The following is a 19,952-nucleotide window of genomic DNA, read 5'->3' as shown; positions in this document are numbered from 1 at the left end:
TTTTTTTATAGTTAACCTGCGGTTAAGTGAACATTACCAAGCCGTTATAAACAGCAAACTGCAACTACTAAGAGAGGTTATCACATTTTATTAGAAGTCACAGACAAACTCTACACACAAGCAGCTGCTGTGATAAGCGACCTGTGAAGCTGCTAATGAGATAAGAGCCATATAGTCAGTGCGAGCAGAAGGGCCAGCGTGCTGAGTGAATGGGCGGCTCCGGCGTTGTGGTAACCGTAGCTCGTCCTGCACGGGTTTACCACCTCATTGTATGGAATAGGAACATCATCCGGTATGGCACTATGCACTTTGGAGTCACGGACCTGGCACAGCAAAATTAAAAAAATAAATAAATAATTGTTTTTTGTTTTTTTTCCCCCATTTTGGTGCCTCTTCATGGAGGGTTATACTGAATTAGCTGCTAGCAGTGGTGGAAGACATGTTAAGATCCTTCCTGCCAAGCACTATAATATGAAAAAGCTACTTAAGTAAATTTACAGAAGACAGAATCCACTGTTATGAAGCCTATATTAAATGGAGGTAGTGTTTTACAGTCAAAGGATTTTTAACCCTCAAATTGGCCATCTCTGCAATCACACAACTGCTGTGACTTCTCAGATGATGGGAATGTTTGCATTCTCCATGGTCTGTCTCACAGTCTGTGACACAAGTGTTGCGTAATATCCTCCCTGTTTGGTTTACATTCACATCTGTTCAACTCCCAGATTGTAACAGAGGCTGTCTGTTAATTCAGTGGAGTTCCCCTTTGAGTGCAAAGTCAAGAACTATTTGTGCTTTGCGCTGATATGCCAAACAAAACACAGCAGTCAAGCAAGCAGTGTGTGTGTGCGCTCATTCCTCACCGCCTCAACCGCTCTAAAGACTCGGAGGAGGTTGTTTCCCAGAGCAGCTTTAACTTCCAGATCAGTCCATCCTCTCCTCAGCAGTTCAGCTACCACGTTGGGAACCTTGGACACGTCCTCCAGACCCTCTGGTAGTCTGAGAAAGAGATTTTACTTCTTAGAATTTGCTTTTTTTTTTTGTGTGTGTGTGTCCATTTACCATTTCAGCACAGTTTTCCAGAGACTTCCTGTATGTTTGAATCAGTATTTGAATGTTTTGTACTCACCTTGTAACACCATCATAATCTCCACCGAAACCAATGATGTCCACCCCGGCCACTTTCTTTATATGGTCAAAGTGATCTATGATGAGAGTAGCAGAAGCAACACGAGGATAAAGTGGATGGACAAAGAAAGAATGATAACTGTTAATATTCAACCAAGTTTATGGCAGCTGTCACAACAGCAGTTTTACCGGCCACATCAGAGATCTTGGCCGTCTTGCTGCAGGTCACATAGTCATTGTAGAAGTTCACCATGACGATCCCTTTTTTTTCTTTCTGGAGAGACAGACAGGATATCAAGGGACAGGTGAGACACTTACTGACTTAGAATCTCTGATCTATAGGTGAGAGATGCATTCAAATTCACAAAAAGAATGTAAGTGGGGGCGCTGACCTCTGCTTTCTTATCAGATCGCTTTAGTGCACGTCTCCTGGCTGAGTTACTTTATTATCCTTTTCGGCATAATGCCCCTCACGTTTAGTGCTATATTGCCTGTACTGGAGACATGTTTTTATCAGATGGCCTGCACACAACATGCTGATTGCCAGCGTACAGCCCTTTGGTGCAATAAAGACAATTTAAAGGGGTGTGTATTTTGAGATAAAAAGCAACAAAGGTAAGATATGTTTTGTAACAGCTGGAGTAGGTTGTTCATTTTACTGCTACTAGTCAAATCTCAACTTAAACACAGTTTTACTCACAGTTTTGAGTATTTTCTGTTTTTTTCTCTACCCCAGAGATTAAAAATAAAAAGTAACATATGCATATTGTTCATGCTGATTGTTCCCAGCATTTTTGACTAATGCTCAGTGTTGTTTCAGACATCTGTGAGTTGTTTGAAACATTTAGATTGTAAAACTGCTCAGATTGTTTCATTTAACTATTTTGTTATTCTTTCCCTTTTCCATCTCACAATCCCTTCCCCGCTACAAGATGAATGTGTAGGGTCAGTGAGGACGTTCACACGCCTCCACTTTTTAGAGACCAGAGTTGCCGTGGCTCCATTTTTTTTTTTCTACAAGCTGCAATGCGTCTGCACGTGTGGAATGCATCCCCCAAGCACTCCAGAAAGCAGTACAAACAGCTTTACTACGTCTCTGTGGTGTCCACAGCAGTCTTTGTATGTGTCCATCTGGGAGCATGTCTGAACCTCTAGGCTGGCAACAACTGGATGAAAGTACCCCAATGTATATGACATCTAATAATGTCATGTGTAACCATACTCACGGGAGCCAATTTTTGTACATAATGAGTTGTGTTTACATTTTGCTATTAAAACCTCTCTGTCATTTGCACTGGAGTCTTTTTACATTCATGTTTTGGTTCTTCTACTGAAGTGAAGCATCATAACGCACACATACACACTCACCACTTTCTTGAGAACATCATCGGGGACGTTCCTCTTGTGTTGACAGACACTGTAGGCGGAGGAATGGCTGAAGATGACGGGGGCCTCAGATATGTCCAGCACCTGGTTCATCACTGCTACGGTCACATGGGCCAGGTCGATGAGCATCCCCAGGCGGTTCATTTCCACAATTAGTTGCTGTTGTCACAAGCAGTGTGATTAATATGTGATAGATCATACATTAATATATAATGTATGATCTTAAAGTTTTTCTGTTGATGAGCATTAAAAGAAAACGCCAAATTAAAACTACTTTGATTCAGCACTCTGTCTCAGGATGCAAACAGTATAAAAATTGTAACCTTTTATTGCTGTTTTAACAGCAGTATGTTGTTACTTTAATTGCTGAAACACCTTTGGTATCATTTCAATAGTGTGAGTTTGTATCTTGGAAACAATGTTTCATTATGCCTGTCATAAAGTTGGATAAAACACTAAGCCAATTTTAAGACACTAATCTGTAACTTATTATAGATTATGAATGATGAAATGTGCTCATCCCTGCCTGTACACTGACCTTGCCAAATGGAGACAGGCCATTGTGTTCAGATGGCTCTGTTCCCTCATCAACACGCCAGTTATCAGCCCTGACAAGAGAAAGCACAGGCACCGTGAAAAAGTCATACTACATTTAAGTGCTCTTTCAGACTTTATTTACCTGTAAAGTTGATGATTCTAAGGTTACATTTTTTACACGGCGATTTGATATTATTATAAAAACTGAACTCAGACAGACCAAATAAGCAAGGTGGTTGTATGGACATCTGCAAGAGACATTTTTTAAAAAATTTCCTTAAAAATAGTTCAGAATATTTCCTCTCCACCATCTACAGTCCCAGTGGGTTTAGCCAGCTGAGGTCCTCACTGAAGCTGCATAGTTCCGTTATGAGGTAAAACATTTCAGTGCCAAACCAGCTTTTCCACAGTATCTGATACTGCTGCCCGGAAAGGCCTGCAGGAATCCCCCGTACTCCCCACAAGACAAACCTCTAGATACAACATATACAACAGAGCCTCACTGAAAGCTCTGGTGACCGTCAGAAAGTAAAGCTTGCATTCTTCCTAACTGTGTGGTCTAACAAAGACTGTCTCCAGGGTGTAGTCAGGACTCTTTATGTTGTTACTTCTACACAAGTATCAGTAATTAGACATTTTAGCAAGAAAGAGAAACGGTTCATCATTTATGTGTAATTTAAGGAAAATTAGCTTTTATTTTGAAAGCAGTTTTTGTATGTCTGTACAGCTCTTCCCCTCATGTATCTGTTTATGATACGTGTGTGTCTGTCTTTTTGGTTTTTACTCCACTGAGTTATTTTGACAGCAATAGCTACTATACAAATAAAGATTTTGCACAGAAAACAAAGGAAGAACTTCTAGAGTGTGACACACTGCTATAGATAAAACTACCCAACAAAATGATTAGTCAGTCAAGAGAAGATAAAAACTATTTTGATAGCTGATTAGTTGTTTTCAGTCATCTCGCTGTATAAACACAAAACAGCTTCTCACAAGTGAGGATTTGTGGCCTTTTCTTGTCTTAAGTTAAAGTGAATTGAACCATTTTGAGGTCTGACTAACAAAACAAGCAGCTGGAAGGCATCACTTTGGTTTTGGTCACTGTGATGGGCATCTCTCATTTTTTTTCTGAATCAAGAAAATAATCAACAGATGAATCAATCATTAATTGCTGCCATAACGTAATAGTTTAAACTTTTTAAACTCCACCTTAACCAACTCTAACAATAAAAAGCTGGTTACATATCAGAGCGTGGGAGAAATTCTTCTGATTGCTTCAACTTCTACATTTACAATACAGGACTTTAAAGTGTGGTATTGGTACTTTTAAGTATGTGAAAGTATCTCGATATGTCCTCCACCACTATCCACACTACATGCACAAACACCTGTGTGACACTTGTATTACTGTGTGTTCATTGGCATAAATCTGCTGCTGGCTCTCACCAAGGTGTGGTGCAGGAGTGTGTCAGTGTGAGGTAGCGGACTCCTAGCTGGTACATGGTGCGCAGGGTACCCAGACTGCTGTCGATGGAGTGACCCCCCTCTACCCCGATCAGACTGGCCGTCTTCTTCATGCTGAAGGCCTTCATGATGTCTGTGCAGCACAGACATGAGAGATGATTGGTGATTCAGACAGGAAAGCAGAGGCAGGTATGGACAGGGTAGATATGCCACTTAAATGTCTCTGAAAACCCCACACTCACCTTCACTACTGGCAGCAAACATGAAGGTTTCTGGGTATTTCTGACACATCCTGTGAACGACATCTATCTGCTCCAGTGTTTGTCGGACAGCGTCTTTGTACTGAGTATCACAGGGAACGTAAGCTGACCAGAACTGAAAGAGAAACAAGCATAACATATGAATTACAAGCACAGCTGTGCATCCAAGGAAAGTTTAGGGAACAGCTAAGTCAATTCTTGCTGGTATGATATTATGTATGCTAAGATAAGACACAGAATAAATCAACCTCTTGTTTCTATTCTAGACAATTCCATTCAATATAAATATTTTTTTTTCCCTTATGGAATGGCAATTTTCTGAACTTTGCGACAATCTATTGTGTATTTGAAAAGAGAGAAAGCATTTTACAAGGTAGGCAGGAGATTTATCAAGAGTGGCACCAAATTCTCAGTGAGGTGTATAATTGTAATATTATGAATAATTATATTAACATAATTATATAATAATATAATACAGATATTAGACTGTGCCACAGATAAATCTGACTGATACATGTGCACGATCTCAATTATCCAAATTTTCTCTCTCAGAATGTTTCAACTCAGAGCACTGAGTATAAGCATTAGTATTCAAACACTTGAGTAAAAGCAGAAATATCACAATGTAAAATATACTTTGTTACAAGTATTGGTATTCCTTAAGAGTTTTTATGTAACATTTTACTGGTGCTGGTGTTTTAGCTGTGAAACATACTTAAAGCATCAAAAGTAAATGTAATCCTCGGCAGAGCTAGCTTAGTTAGCCTCCTGTTCATCAGTAGATGCACACTTAGAATATACTGTAGTTCCTCCATGAAGCTGGTCACCACAATCTCTGTGGATTATGTTGAGTAACTGGGTTGTGATTTCTGGAAAGTAACACTGATAGTGAGTTTTTCAGCAGCATGAGCAAAGCACCGTTTAGTTAAACTACATACAAGAGAAGGCAGACATCTCTAGAGCCAGTATCAACAAAACCTGGTCGCTCACACCAAAATAATCTAGATGGATAAATAGGATAAGAGGGAAAACATGTATTTTCGGCTTTTAGGGTGAATGGTTTCTTTGAGAAAAACTGTCAGATGGAATCTGTTCTGGAGACAAAACATGGGGCTCAGCAGATCACGAACCCCTTGACCTTGAGAGGGCGGTTTCCTCTAATTTCCCAGTTCCCAGTACATTCTGTCATGTGTGTACCTGAGCTCCCAGTCGTCCATCCTTGATCTTAGGGATGTTGGTGTGAGTTGTTTCAAGTGTGTTAAGGTCCACTTTGTTGAGCTCATTGTTGAATTGCTTTCGAAGTTGCCAAGGCAGGTCATTATGGCTGAAAGATCAGAAAGTGAAAGGTCACACACACACTCACACAGCCCCTTTCATCACGGACTGTGATTGTTTAGCAGGGATGAAAACTGCCGGTTTGTTATGATTAGCACAGAAATTCCAGAAGTTCTTCCAGAAGTAAAACTTCTGGAATAACTTCTGGCAAATAGCAGATAACATCATGAAAAGCCATCATGCAAAACACATTTTACTTCATGCAAAAGAAGTTCCACTTACCCATCAATGAGTGGGGTTTCAGACATCAGCTTCAGTGCTCTGGTCATATATAAATCCTCAGCTGTGGTGATGGCACATGAACTGATCCACAGTGCCAAACACACAGCTGAAATCATTTTAGACAGCATTTCTTATACAATGTTAAATGCTCTGATCCTCTTTCCTCTCCGTCTCCGAGCTCACGTCCCTCTTTTAGTGTAGTTTATGCAACCTGACCTTCCTCTTGCTGCTGGGCCAGATTTCCTGTTTTCTTTGTTATATCTATGAAAGTTCTTCCTGCTTCTCACTGGAGTTTTCTGTATGCTCCCTTTAAATTGTGCCTCTCGACATCAACTCTGCTCATCGCTCCTCCTCTCTCCTTCTTGAGTCTGTTTTTAATTACAATGCCAGGAGTCATAAATGCAACACAGTAGCTGAAGCATTTGTGCAGGCGCTGCAGTTGTTAGCTAACATGTAAGTTAATAATCAATCTACCTATTGAGTGATTGTAAAATCACAGTTCAATAGTAACACTGCAGTGTGGTGGTTCATCTTTGAGCACACACTGATGAAATGAAATCAGACATAATTTTTACTTCAACTGGTTACTGTTTACTGTATACTTTTTATATTGCCTTGTATATATATTTTACATGTGCCACTTTTTATTTTGCTATTTTTAACATTTTGTTTAGGTTGTTGTGTGTATTGCTGCTGCTGCACTGCAATTTCCCAGCCTGGGATCAATAAAGTATATGTATCTATCTATATATCACCCTAGACCTGGAGGTAATAATGGTATACTGTATACAGGAAATTTACTGTCTCAGAAGTTATGCTGTTACCACATGTCTGATAAACAAACATAAGATAAACATAGAAACAGATTTGCTTCTGGCATTTACCCTCACAGGGTTGCTCAATAAATCAGTCTCACTTTTAAAACCTTTTTCAGACCTCATCCTTCTTGAGTACTTTTACTATTGATACTTTACACCAAGTGTTTTGTTTGTTTGTTTTTTTCTGATGATGATTAATTACGTTAACCTGCTGTTTGTAAAATCACAGTTCAATAGTAACACCGCAGTGTGGTGGTTCATTGAGCGCTCATGCATAGAGTGATAAAATGAAATCAGATATCATTTTTACTTCAAGCTAGACCTGGAGGTAATAATAGTATACTGTATACAGGAAGTTTAAAATGATGACTCAGAAGTTATGCTGGTACTGCCTACATGGCTCCTACAAAAATAACAACCCATCTAATGAGATAGAAAATTGTCCTTTTAATTTCTGTTTTACAAATGTGTAAACATTTGTGAACATAAGTACACAATTAAATACAAAAATAAAATAAGAAAATACTTTTTTTTAAAAAAAAAAAAAAAAACTATTTATTAATATAGATTCCTCTGCAGATTATTTTCTCTTCTCATTCATGGGAGGAAATAGAAGTAAAAAGACTTTCATAATATATATAAATTGTTTTCTAAAGTCAGCTTCACAAAAGTCCAATTGTTCAATTGAAGCTCATATAAAGTTATTTAAGTTCACTCAGCAAAAATAAAATGCTTTTGTTTTTTGCTCTCATTATTCCAGACTTGAAATAAAACAACACTTGTTTTTCTGTGCACATGATTGAATTATAAATTTGATATAAATCTGTGTTAGTGAACACTTCTCCTTGCCAGGATAATTGATCCACCTGACAAGTGGATTATTGTTCAGGTGTGCTCTTTTTTTAATTATTATTATTATTATTATTATTTTAAACACCCTCACCCCTCCAGACTCCCCCTTTGCAACAGATAGAACATTTCTTATGGAGTTATATAAAATATGCTCATATCAGTAGTGGGTGGTCAAAACAGTATAGCAGACCACATGTCTGATAAACATAAGATAAGATAAACTAAACATAACAGCATTGCTTCTGGCATTTACCTCACAGGGTGATTCAGTAAATCCGTCTTACCTTTAAAATCTTTTTCAAACCTCATTCTTCTTGCATTAGCTTATATTGCCCTTTGTCAGAATGCTAATTAGTGCAGATTTAACTTTTATTCAACCACACAACTATTTATGATAGACCTCATGTGTATTAAGGCTGGCCTTAGGACTGGCCAAGTAAGCTACATAAAAACAAATTAGTTGCAAACAAAATTAGCAATAATAATAATTAAAAAAAAGACAATGGAATGAAATTGGCCAAGAAGACGAGAATCATGAAAGCAGCACATGTCACGACTAAACTACAGACCTGAACCCAAATGCACGACTCTCAAAGTTTCAAAATAAAACTTTTATTCACAAAAGGTACAAGCTGAAAATCACTCTTCACAGAGGAAAAAACCCTACACTAATCTAAGAAACAAAAAAACTCCCTCGACTCAAGCTGAGCTAAAAAAACTGAAAATTACTTGAACAAAGGAACAAAATGACAAGACCTGGCAGTAGCATGGAGATGACGCTGATTATCTGACACAAGGGACAGGACGAACTGGCACAGGACAAAGGGATACAAGCACTATACATACACACAAGGTAAGGGCACAGGTGGAAACAATCAGGGCGGAGACAGGTAATCCCAAAGGAGGGAAATCAGACAAATGGAAAAAGCAAAGCTGACAACAATAGACACAGACAGGAAGTAGTGACAAAATAAAACATGAAATCACAAGACAACACAGACATGAGACAAAAACTGATTAAATAAACTTAACATCCTTAAAGCATGTGCTGTCATCCTTGGACATGACAGCACATGCTTTAAGACGTGAACAATTACGGATGTAAACACTTACTGACAAAGAAAGAAAGCGCTGCAGGAATGACATTAAATTTATAAGTCAATGTATTGAACGTACAGCTCAAAATGTAAACTTTTATGGGTGGCTGGAAAGAGCAAGATAAAAACATTTCAGATGAGTTGAGTGCACTCTCACAGTTAGCTGTCAGGCTTCTTGAAATTGAAAGAGACCAGCTGAGATTTTAAGCATCTTGAGCGGATAGTAAACAGAGAACAGTTCCATTACACAGCGGAAAGCTTGCCAACATTTCTCAGCAGACCCTAAGCACATATGGCCGCTGTAAATGAGGAATTTAGTGTTTGTGTGCAGTTTACATATACTGCAGTTTTTTTCTTTCCTTTTCTCAATCATTCTGGCTTTTTTTCAACACCAGACAGTTTACACACTGATACACACATCCACTCAAAGGTTAGGAATCACCTGTTGATGTTTTTCTTCTTTTCTTCTTTGATATGGCTTATACGGTTTATACGTTTTTTTTAAAACCGTATAATTCAGACACCGAATGTTTCATTTACATTGGAAGTACCATAATATAATAATAATTCAATGACTGAAACTTCTCTTTAGCTGATGTAACCTGAGTTGTATGACAGGAGAGAATACTGTTCAAATGATCTCTCCCTCCAAATACCATTTGATTCTGAATTTGTTTTTCAGTTTATAGAACTGCATGTAACCCAAGATCATTACTGAACAACAGTCCACTCAGTGGTCAGATAAAAGGAGTTTTAACAGTGATTTATCTGTCCACAGTATCTTTCACTGATAATCCATAATCAAGCTCCACGTGTTCTAATCCGAGACTAACCCTCTCTTCTGAGACTGAAGTTAGAATAGTTTAGCTTTGCTGAAGCAAGAAACCCATTCATTTCAGCTTGCCATAGGGGCTATTGCGCACTTGATAACTCTGAAATGGGAATGTGTTCCTGGTTAAAAATAATATCTTGTATTTATGTATTTACAAATCCCTCATGCAAAATATTTAAAAAATGGTATCATTCAAACATACAGCATAGTCTTCTCAGCTGAGTATGTCTTCTTTGGCAAGTATTGCAAGAAACACCCACAGGCTGACACCCAGTTGAGGAGTTCCACTTGCATTTCCTCTTATTAATCCATGTAACACCCCTGTTCGTCACTTGGCATCACTCACAGAGCCAGGGAGACAAAGAGACGGAGTAGAAAGACAGGCTGACACAGGCAGAGCTAGCGACGGGTACAAAAAAAGGAAAACCAGTCAAGAGTTAGACAGAAACCAACAAATACGAAGATATACCAAGGCTGGATATGGCCAGGTTGGATGTCACGGAGATGTTTCATGGTATTTTGTTTCCTGGACACCTGCACACCCAGGATTCCTTGCAACTTGCTCTGAAATTTCAATTTCAGGATACGGATATCCTCATTGTCTCCTATCCAAAGTCAGGTAAGAAGAGAAAACAAACCGATTGGGATACACTCCACCTGTATTGTCTTAAAGTGTAATGCAACTAATCACGCAGGTACTCATTTCAGACATAATACAACTTTCCGTTTATGTATTGTAATATATCATACTTTGCATTTAGGTGTTTGAACTTTTTACAGGTATATTTTTGCTATTTTTTCTGGATAGATTTCATGAAAGTTAGTGTTACAAATGCTTCTCTTGTTTCTCTCAACAGGCACCACATGGATGCAGGAAATTGTGACCCTCATTTTAAGCAGAGGGGACCCCCACTTGTCCCAAACTGTCCCAAACTGGGCTCGGTCTCCCTGGCTGGAGCAGCATTATTTTGCTGCAGTACTTGAGGCTTCATCCACCAGACCTCGAGTCATCACCACACACCTGCCTCATCACCTGCTGGGCCCCGTCCTCCAGGGCTCCAAAGCCAAGGTCAGGTTTGGAACAGAGACTGATTCTGTAACAATAGGCAAACTGGCCAGGCCAATATATAAGCCTCTATTAGATTACTGCAATACGTTGGTGTCTGTGTGTATGTTGGCTGACAAATGATAAAAAACTGGAGATCAGAAACTGCTGATAAGTTGATTTTTCAACTGTGAAATGTCCCACTTTGCGTATTGCTAAAATTCTTAAAAGGCAAAGGAATGCAGATCAAGAATGATTTTTTAAACATTCTGACACTGTTGCTCCATGCCCTCTCACAGGTCCTTTATGTGAGCAGAAACCCTAAAGATGTGGTGGTGTCCTTTTACCATTTCCACAAAATGGCCAACTTCCTTCCTGATGTCAGCGCATTTCCAGAGTTTTTACATCAATTCCTGGAGGGCACACGTGAGTTGACATCAGATATGTTTGTTGTACTTTTTTGCTGGGATATACTGGCTTCACCTCTGCAGCCGAAGTATCATTTAATCATATGTATTTTATTATATTTATTTGTTTAAGTGTCATATGGCTCCTGGTTCGACCATGTTAAAGACTGGACCAGTCAGACAGCAACTATGAAGAATCTGCTTCACATCCCTTATGAAGAGATGTCACTGGTAAAGGAGAATCCACAAATGTGTGTTTTTAAACAGACAAATAAGTGTACAATTTCTTTTAAGATACTTTAGTTTATATTATTCCTCAGTCACAAGAACTAAGACAAGTCAATATGTAGAAATTTTGGGTTTAAAATGTTGTTTACTTTGCAGTCACATTTTGCCTTGAAAACAAAACTTCAAATCTTACATAAGAACATTTATCAGTTATCTTTTGGTCTATTGCACAACGCTCATGTGCAACAGTCATTTCAGTGTCGCATTCCAAATTTTATTTTTTGATAACTTCCTTTTTCTTAATGATTATTATTGTCTTCCTCCTGCTGTCAGGACCTATACGGCACCATAAAGAGGGTAAGCTCTTTCCTACAGTGCCCCCTGGTGGAGGACGAAGTCAACAACTGTGTGAAACACTGCAGCTTCAGCAGCATGAGAGACAACAAGATGGTCAACTACACCCTGATCGCTGATGAAATAATGGACCATAGCAAAGGCTCCTTCATGAGAAAAGGTGGGGGTCTGTTCTAGTTCAATGAGTCGATCTTGACTGACCTGGAACTTGCTATTCATCCAAAAATTACTGGCATTTCTTTTACTGGGATGTTTTCCAATCTGGGAGTCACAAAAGAATTCAAGAGATTTTGAAATATCTGCTTAACAAATTGTCTTCTCTACTTTTACTAGTACTTTCAGTAGATACTTTCTGATGAAATGCACAAAATGAAGGGGAGACATTGAAAACTACTGAAAAGTTGTTAAAGCTTTCTGATCTTATTAGGAGCATCATTACATTAAAGAAATAGTTTGAATTTTGGGAAATAAGCTTATTTACTTCCTGCCTTCCTTGCTTATAATCCCCATGTATAGATCAAAACAAACAGGATATAATATGTTAGCGTGAGCATTAGAGGTGCTCTTATACAGGTTTAGTTAGCATTAGAGCCAGACTGTTTCCCCTCGATTCCAATTTTTATTCTAAAGTAGCTGGCTGTTGGCTCGAGCTTGAATTATCATTTGTTAAAGTATTCCTTTAAAAGGTTTTCTTACATCTATAATGTCTATCGGTAAAGGAAACCAACATTAAGGAGTCGACAAGCCAAATTCTAAATCATGATTGGTAAGAAATAAAAAGCATTTTTTTTGTGTGTGTGTATTTTAATTATATACATACAGTTGGTTGTTATTTATGTTGTTTACTTATTTGGCCTTTAAATAAATATCATCTTTTTTGCTTCACTCCTTGTTCCCTTCCCGCAATTCAGGTAAGATTGGAGATTGGAAAAACATGTTCACAGAGGAGCAGAATCAATATTTCAAAAGCGTCTTCAAGTCCAAGATGCAGAGCTGTGCTTTAGAGTTTGTGTGGGAGGAGCAAGATAAAGAGGAGACGCATGGCGAACAACCAGATCCCAGCAAAGAAGACAAAGAAAACAAAACTAAGTGAAGTTAGAATCCTGTGAGGTGCATCACAAATGAGCAGTTCTCTTTAAATTGTAGTTTAAGTGATATTAGCTATCTAAATCCTACTAACATGCAGTAAATAAAAATTTCATCACATTTGTCGAGTGACAGTTAAGGGGACACATTCTTTCCTGTCAATGTTTTGATGTGATAAATGTATGAATAAAGATTCGATCGAATTAAGTTTTTTGGTGAGGAACAAATGGCATTTTGGTTGTTAATGTGCAGTACACGCAACATAAATAAACTGACAGTTCTGTAAGCAGCTCAACAACAAGAGGGAAGGACAGGTCAAGGGTTTGAATAAAAAGCTCCTCGTCCGGGGGGCTGAGTCGCCCTTGTGTGTCCTCTCGCTTCACAGAGAAAAAGAAAAGAGTTGTTCTGGAGTGCTTTGATCTATCGTGTGTGTGTGTCTGTGCACATGTCTTCTGGTCTTCTGGTAGTTGTGGGGACAACTACCAGTCACATTGGAAGAACCTGCCTTACTTGTGGGGACAAAATGCAAGCCCCCACAATGTAAATCATCAAAAATTAGTGTGAAGACTTGCTTTAAGGTCAGGTTGCGGTAAGGGTTAGGATTAGGCAAGTAATGTTTATTGTCATGGTTAGGTGGTGGTTAAACCCCCAGGAAATGAATGTAGGTCTACGTAATGTCCGCAAAAGTGATGGACACACGACAGTGAGTGTGTGTGTCTAAGAGTGAACATATGGTGCAGAGAGTACAGAACATACTGTACTCTGCAAATGCAAGGATGAACTCTGATGAACTGATAACTGATGGAAAATCACTGGTGTGGTAAAGGTTGATATGAGGATTAATCAGCAGAGACTCTGATTGATCTCATCTGATTGATGAGAGGCATTCATGGTTATATGTGTATATATACTGTGTATATATACACATATATATATATATATATATATATATAGAGAGAGAGAGAGAGAGAGAGAGCTCACAATAAAATGGTTTAATGACATTTTGTTATTCACTGGTAAATGCAGTTTGATCTTATCAACTACAGCCACTTATATGTGGCTATAACTGGGTGTATAATTTAATATAATTGTATAATTGTGCCTGGCAATAACTGTTGAATCTCGATTTAAAATATACTGCAGTCCTCACTTCTAGCCTCTATTAAAGTATGTTGTAGTCATAGTAACGGTTTGTCAGAAGATCCTTGAAACAGCTGTACTGAAAGCTACACAAAATACAGCTGCAGTTTAACTAAGATTATTCAGCATGTGTATTGATTTGTGTGTGTGTGTGAATAGTGATCCAGCATAATTTGAAAGAAAAGCCATTCAAACTCCAGCTCACGCAACCTTGAAGATGATTGTCTCTTGTCTTTTGAAAACATGGCGTGAAAGCCTGTTTCATGAAAGAATCATCATTCCTGCCTGCAGATTTTGTTGGAGGCCAGCTGGAGGTGCATGTCGGTAAAGTGGATTCAGCTGTTCAGAAAGCCCACTAGAGGACGAGTTGAATGACAGGAGGGTGAAGAACTCCACACTCTGTCCTTCTCTATGTGAAATAAATTCATCTTACAGAACAATGAAAGAAGTGTGAAGCAGTTTTTTGACAACACACAGTTCTCTTGTTTTATAAAAACGGTTCGTCTCCTTGTCTCACCTTTGGTCCGTGATCTGTCTTTTTAAACGTGCACTGAATAATCAAGTTGACAAGGGCTTCGAAGTGCTGTTGTATCAGCTGCTAATAAAGTCCACACACACACACACACACACATACACATATGTGATTGTAGTGTTGAAGCTCTTTGTCGTACACGAACACACACTCTCTCTCTCTCACACATTTCAGCCATGTGAGAAGCCTCTTCACACCTCTCTATATATCCAGCTTCAGACTGTGCTGAGGGGAAGGAGGCTGAAGGATAAAGCTGGTGTTAATTGACTCGGATCACGAGGGTTCAAACAAAACTGAACACTCAAATTTGGGAATCTTTTCCCTCTTTTTTTTCCTTTTTTTTAAAGTTGCATTAAGCGATCCAGCAGAAAGAGAGTCAGTGACTTAGTCTCATTTGCAGGTGGTTAGACACTGAAGCATCAGTCTCTGATGACCTCAAGTGCTCCAATATGCACGTGTGACAGGCCGATGCTAAAACAAATATTAAAATCTCACATATCTAACCTTTATATTTTTCTTTTTATTCACAATGCTACTAAGAAACTCCCCTCAACTCTTATTAACCGTTATTTAGCTGAGACATTGTGAGTTTTATCAGATCAGATTACATTACTTCCTTTACCACTGAGGCAAAAATACCACACTCATTAGTGAAATGTACATTTTTCTATAAATATCCTACAAACCCACACTGGTGTTTTCCGTTCTTGTTAATTAAAGTTTGCTCAGGATGAAGCTGAAACATCTCAACTCAGTAAGAATGGAAAATGTAAAAATACTAACATAACTAATGGGTCTCAGTATGTCACGTTGCATCTATTTTTTCCTCCTAACTTTTTCATTTGAACTGCTTCAGCGATACACAACACATTTACAATTCCTGCTAAAACACTGGGAGAAACTAAAAGTCTTTACAACTTGTAGATCCTTCAAATAGACTTTCAAAAGACTGAAAAACAACTGAACCACAAATCAACACTGGACTGCAGCTGGACCACAGAGCTGTGGATTGTGGATGACATGATGAGAGAGTATGTAAAGGTCTGAGGATGTATGAAGAGATGATATGATGTGACTCGTCTGGCCACCAGGGGGCCTCATTTCACTAGCACATGTGTCTCTCCAGCAGGCCAAAAGCGTTTGAATTTTTCAAAGTTTCTCGACCTGTCTGCATGCATCAACCTTTACGTAGGCTCAAATTGCTCTTAAAGGCAGAACTTTACACATAAAGGTTAGTTTACTCATTACATGGAGTATTGCTCAGCCTGTTCTGTGGCTCTGGCAGGAGCTTTGTTAAGTTTGGGAAAATTACTCATCATCACTTAAGGTATTGTGGGCTTGAAAAGATTTTTTAACAGACAGGTATAGCAAATCGTGATATTTAGACCTCTGCAATTATTAAAGTTCTTATCTTTCTGATCTCACCCTTGCAGGTTCACAAACGTTATGGAAGAGCAATAATTAATCACTGGAATGTGCCTTTAACCCTATAACACCAGCGTATCACCACATGAGTAGTGTAATATTTTTTTCCGTGAAAAACCTGATGTATACAATCAGATACATGCCGTGCACAGATATCATATTTGAAAAAAGTTTTTGTTTGTTTATTCAGAGGGACCAATAAAGGCTCCAAGTTCAAAAAAATTGGAATTTTCTGTCAAAAATTTTATGGTTTGGGCTTTACAGAGTTAAGATTATTTCAAAAATATTGCATGAATACGATGGCCTATTTGAAACACGAGATAGAAAATGACAACAAATTAAAGGATCAATCAGCCATAAAAAAAAAGCTTAAATCATACTGTGAGATCACATACTGTAGATTTGAATTTGCATAATTTTACTAATTCAGAGTGAAGCTCCCACACAGTAGAGTTCACCTATCTGAAAAGTGATACATCTTTGTCTAAATGTGAGAAAAGTCCGGCTGGGTAAAAGCTGCATCAGTCGATATCGCTGAAGAAGGAGGAGGGGTGCATTTCTACAGAGCTGCTGTTAAAAGCGTGCTGACCTTTTCCATGTTGCTGTGCTAAGGTAACGTGACAACCCATGAGAAGATACTGCTGGAGAGGGTTGTGTGCTCTGTAAACATATCACAATTACATCCTTTCAAGACACCAGAGCGGCCACAGCAGCACAGAAATTATATACTGATGTTTGTAGAATACTCTCATCCTGCAAAAGTCAAAATGTTTCCCTCAGAAAAAAACATAACACACACAGCACACATTGTGTCTGTACCTTCTTAAACTGCATGAATTATGGATGCTTTTTGTCTGGTCAAATTTATTCTCACACACTCAAAGCTTTGTTTATCACCGAAAAAGTTGCTCGCACTTAACAAAACTACCACTTAAGTGTTGCAGGTGTCTCCATTTCATTTGTTCATTTTGTATAGAAGTGCCTTGACAGCGTTTTAAACTGTGTGGGCTGATATTACGTTTTCGTGGGGGAGATTTAATTCCTCCCAATGTAAAAGCCAAAAATATTGAAACTTTTAGTCTGATACAAGCCTGACTCACGACAACTGTGACCAGCATTAGCTGTTCCTCCCGGATAAGAGACTGGTAGCGAGACCATTACATCTGAAGGCAGTGATGGCAGGCGGTTGTGCCCTGGACAGAAGAAGGTGTGACAGTCGTGGCATTTGCATGGCATTTAATCCCTAAGAGCTCCATCATGCTTTGTGACTGTCTGAATATCTGTGAAGCAATGTGCGAGGAGAAAACCAAGACCTTGAGCTTCAGTCACTTCGAACAACCTTCAAACTATTATCTGGTTTGTTCACATCTCTCTGAGTGACCAAACTTTCCCTTTTTTCCCAAGCATTTTTGTTGTTGCTGTTCTCCTTGAATCACTTGTACTTGTTCTTTGTTTCTCTTATCCATTATAGCTGTAACAGCCTGAAAAATTACAATATTTCACTATGAAATACAGACGTGTGGCTGCGCAAAGTAGCATAAAATCGGAAAGCATCTCAAAATTGTACTTGGGTACATTACCTGAGTGAATGTGCTTAGTTATACTGAAAGGAGTCAACATCAGACTGACTAACCAAGCAACAAAATGTCTATTCAGCTCATGTATCCACGTTCTTTCATAACGAGTTTTCAGATTTTTTTTTTTGTTCGTTTACAATTTGTTCAGCAGCTTCACTATTGTCACTTAATTTCCACTTGCAAAGTCATACATACAGCTTCATACACTTGCGTAAACTCCTCTCACCAACACAATAAAAATGACCAAATCTGAAGGCAACAACAGAAAGAGCTGAGCGTGAGTGTGACAATGAGGATGGTGGATCACTGGAATATTGTGAATAAATGCCATAAACAGAGAGAGAGAGAGAGAGAGAGAGAGAGAGAGAGAGACCAGCACATGTCACCTGTCCTAATATTTTGAGCTTATTACTGGTTTTGATGGCTGGTGGTTTTGTTTGTTTTCTTCTGTTCATTATTTGAAGGGAAGCATCATTCGTGACCAAGCAAGCAATCATAATTACAGCTTATCTATGACTAACGAAAGACAGTAAATCCTGTTTTGGCAGTGGGTTCTTCAGTTCACCCTATCTCAGGTTCGTTGTACCATGTACAATGACAATAAAGGCTATTCTATCTGTTGTAATATTTCTTTGCGAAAAGCACGGGGTGTGTGGTCAAAGGCCGGCGATGAAGCTTCAGAAAGCTTGTTTAACGTTTCCTGGTTACACATAAGGACAGAGTACATAATCCGGCAGCTACAGTACACAACATGCTCGCGTCAGCAGGTTATCTTTTTTTTTTCCTCTACATTCAGAGCTCCATTTTCGTGTTTGATGACTGAATTTACAGATATCCACAATCAGAACTGCATCACCTCCTCAAGGCAAACACATAACCAGTAAAAACTGTACACGTCAGGGTGAAGGAACAGTTTGTAATGCATATACACAGTTATAGAGCTAAGCAGTTTTTTTAAAAAAAATTATGACAAATAACATACAAAAGTTAAAATGCCCAGCAACTGGACATTTGTACTTCATAATTTACATAACGGATATTTTAAGTAAATTGCCAGAAGAACAGGAGAGTGAGATATTCAGTATTTTCAGATTTATCATCATGACCAACTTAAGGGAAAGAACGTCACAACTTCTCATTACAAATGAAGTATTAAAGTTAAATTTGATGATATATATTCATTACACGATCCATTCTAATTCTGGTTTAAAAAAAATAAAGAAAAGAGAGTGTTCATGTTGTGAGCTCAGTCGGTGCTCTGCAGGAGCGATGGAGCCAGAGAGAGTGCACTCTGAGACTGGTAGAGAGTAATGGCCCTTGACAGGGATATTAATAATTTAGAAGCCATATAGAAGAGCCTCCTGCACCCTGCTGCAGACTTGCTAAAAAAAATACTTCTTGCTACCTTCAACAGCTCCATTTTTGTTTTACCTAAAAATGCTCAAATATGTAACTCTGTTTACACTTCAGTAAGCAGCTCAAGAGATACTTTGTCTCAAGATCTCTCTGCTGTCAATATTATAGCGCTGACTGTAAACCAAGAGACTCTCATGTACGCGCAGGCCGATGTTGAACAGATGATGTGTAGCAGGTGCATTTGTAACAAACTGAACCTCCCAATCAGTGACTCAAGTAAGGATATAAGCTGTCCCAACAAACTCTTACAATCAGATGAAGAGGTTAAAGTATCAGATGGCTCCTTGTGAGACCAGATGAGTAATTTAATAGTCCACAGATCAGGTTGCAAGGTGTCAGAACCTGAGACCCAGTGCATATGAATCTTCAAAGATCCTACGAGAGTTTCTCCTCTGAGGATTGAGTGTGTTGTGTACTTTATAGATTATAAAGACAAATGTATTGTTTATGATTCTAAGCTCTAAAAACAATCATAAACACTATTTTGTAATTTTTAATTTTTTAAATTTAATTAAATTTTTTTGACGATGGGGGTGGTGAGAGCTATGCAACAATTCAGTCCACAGTCTCCCATGGTGCTCAGGTGTGTTCATATGGAGTAAATGCTAAGACTCCAGCATGTGACTGACTTAATTTTTTTATACTTAGAAAGCATTCAGTGTAAACCCCCTCTCACCTTGTATCAAAGCACTTCATAATGATTCTCCCCTCATATATTCAGGGGCTCCCTTGAATGTGTCAACTGTCTGTAACCTCCAATCCTTTAAAGGTTTCTTTTGGATTCAGTCTTCACAACACCAAACCTTTAATT

General features: G+C 38.5%; 2 protein-coding genes across 5 annotated transcripts; one reads left to right on the top strand and one right to left on the bottom strand.

The window, feature by feature from the left end:
• Nucleotides 1-73: 73 nt before the first annotated feature.
• Nucleotides 74-8,812, bottom strand: dpep1 (dipeptidase 1). Of its 4 annotated transcripts, none has more exons than XM_046389589.1 (11): nt 8,759-8,812; nt 6,333-6,700; nt 5,973-6,099; nt 4,758-4,890; nt 4,498-4,648; nt 3,053-3,122; nt 2,497-2,673; nt 1,318-1,402; nt 1,130-1,205; nt 864-999; nt 74-323 (listed from the first exon to the last, which is right to left on the bottom strand). In XM_046389589.1, the coding sequence occupies exons 2-11, from the start codon at nt 6,458-6,460 to the stop codon at nt 153-155; spliced, it is 1,254 nt and encodes a 417-aa protein (XP_046245545.1). In that variant the 5' UTR covers nt 6,461-6,700; nt 8,759-8,812; the 3' UTR covers nt 74-152. The 4 variants fall into 4 exon arrangements, with proteins under 4 accessions (XP_046245545.1, XP_046245554.1, XP_046245527.1 ...); XM_046389598.1 differs by having other exon boundaries at nt 8,572-8,798; XM_046389571.1 differs by lacking the exon at nt 8,759-8,812 and adding an exon at nt 8,287-8,532 and having other exon boundaries at nt 6,333-6,438.
• Nucleotides 8,813-10,280: 1,468 nt separating this feature from the next.
• On the top strand, nt 10,281-13,266 carry sult5a1 (sulfotransferase family 5A, member 1). Its single transcript, XM_046397481.1, has 6 exons — nt 10,281-10,550; nt 10,789-11,000; nt 11,276-11,402; nt 11,517-11,614; nt 11,945-12,125; nt 12,877-13,266. The coding sequence occupies exons 1-6, from the start codon at nt 10,412-10,414 to the stop codon at nt 13,056-13,058; spliced, it is 939 nt and encodes a 312-aa protein (XP_046253437.1). The 5' UTR covers nt 10,281-10,411; the 3' UTR covers nt 13,059-13,266.
• The last annotated feature ends 6,686 nt before the right edge of the window (nt 13,267-19,952 follow it).

Source organism: Scatophagus argus, chromosome 1, assembly GCF_020382885.2.
Source record: "Scatophagus argus isolate fScaArg1 chromosome 1, fScaArg1.pri, whole genome shotgun sequence".
Taxonomy (NCBI): domain Eukaryota; kingdom Metazoa; phylum Chordata; class Actinopteri; family Scatophagidae; genus Scatophagus; species Scatophagus argus.
The sequence above is the reverse complement of the archived record's forward strand: the minus strand, read 5'-3'. Positions and strand labels throughout refer to the sequence as shown.

Excerpts from the sequence above, each read along its gene's own strand:
- dpep1 (XM_046389571.1), bottom strand. The coding sequence starts at position 8,311 with ATGAGGTTTGAAAAAGATTTTAAAG. Across the intron at positions 1,403-2,496 it reads ATGATGTTCTCAAGAAAGTG|AAAGAAAAAAAAGGGATCGT; the intron begins GTGAGTGTGTAT and ends CTGTCTCTCCAG. Across the intron at positions 1,206-1,317 it reads CAAGATCTCTGATGTGGCCG|ATCACTTTGACCATATAAAG; the intron begins GTAAAACTGCTG and ends CTCTCATCATAG.
- sult5a1 (XM_046397481.1), top strand. The coding sequence starts at position 10,412 with ATGGCCAGGTTGGATGTCACGGAGATGTTTCATGGTATTTTGTTTCCT. Across the intron at positions 11,615-11,944 it reads CTTATGAAGAGATGTCACTG|GACCTATACGGCACCATAAA; the intron begins GTAAAGGAGAAT and ends TCCTGCTGTCAG. Across the intron at positions 12,126-12,876 it reads AGGCTCCTTCATGAGAAAAG|GTAAGATTGGAGATTGGAAA; the intron begins GTGGGGGTCTGT and ends CCCGCAATTCAG.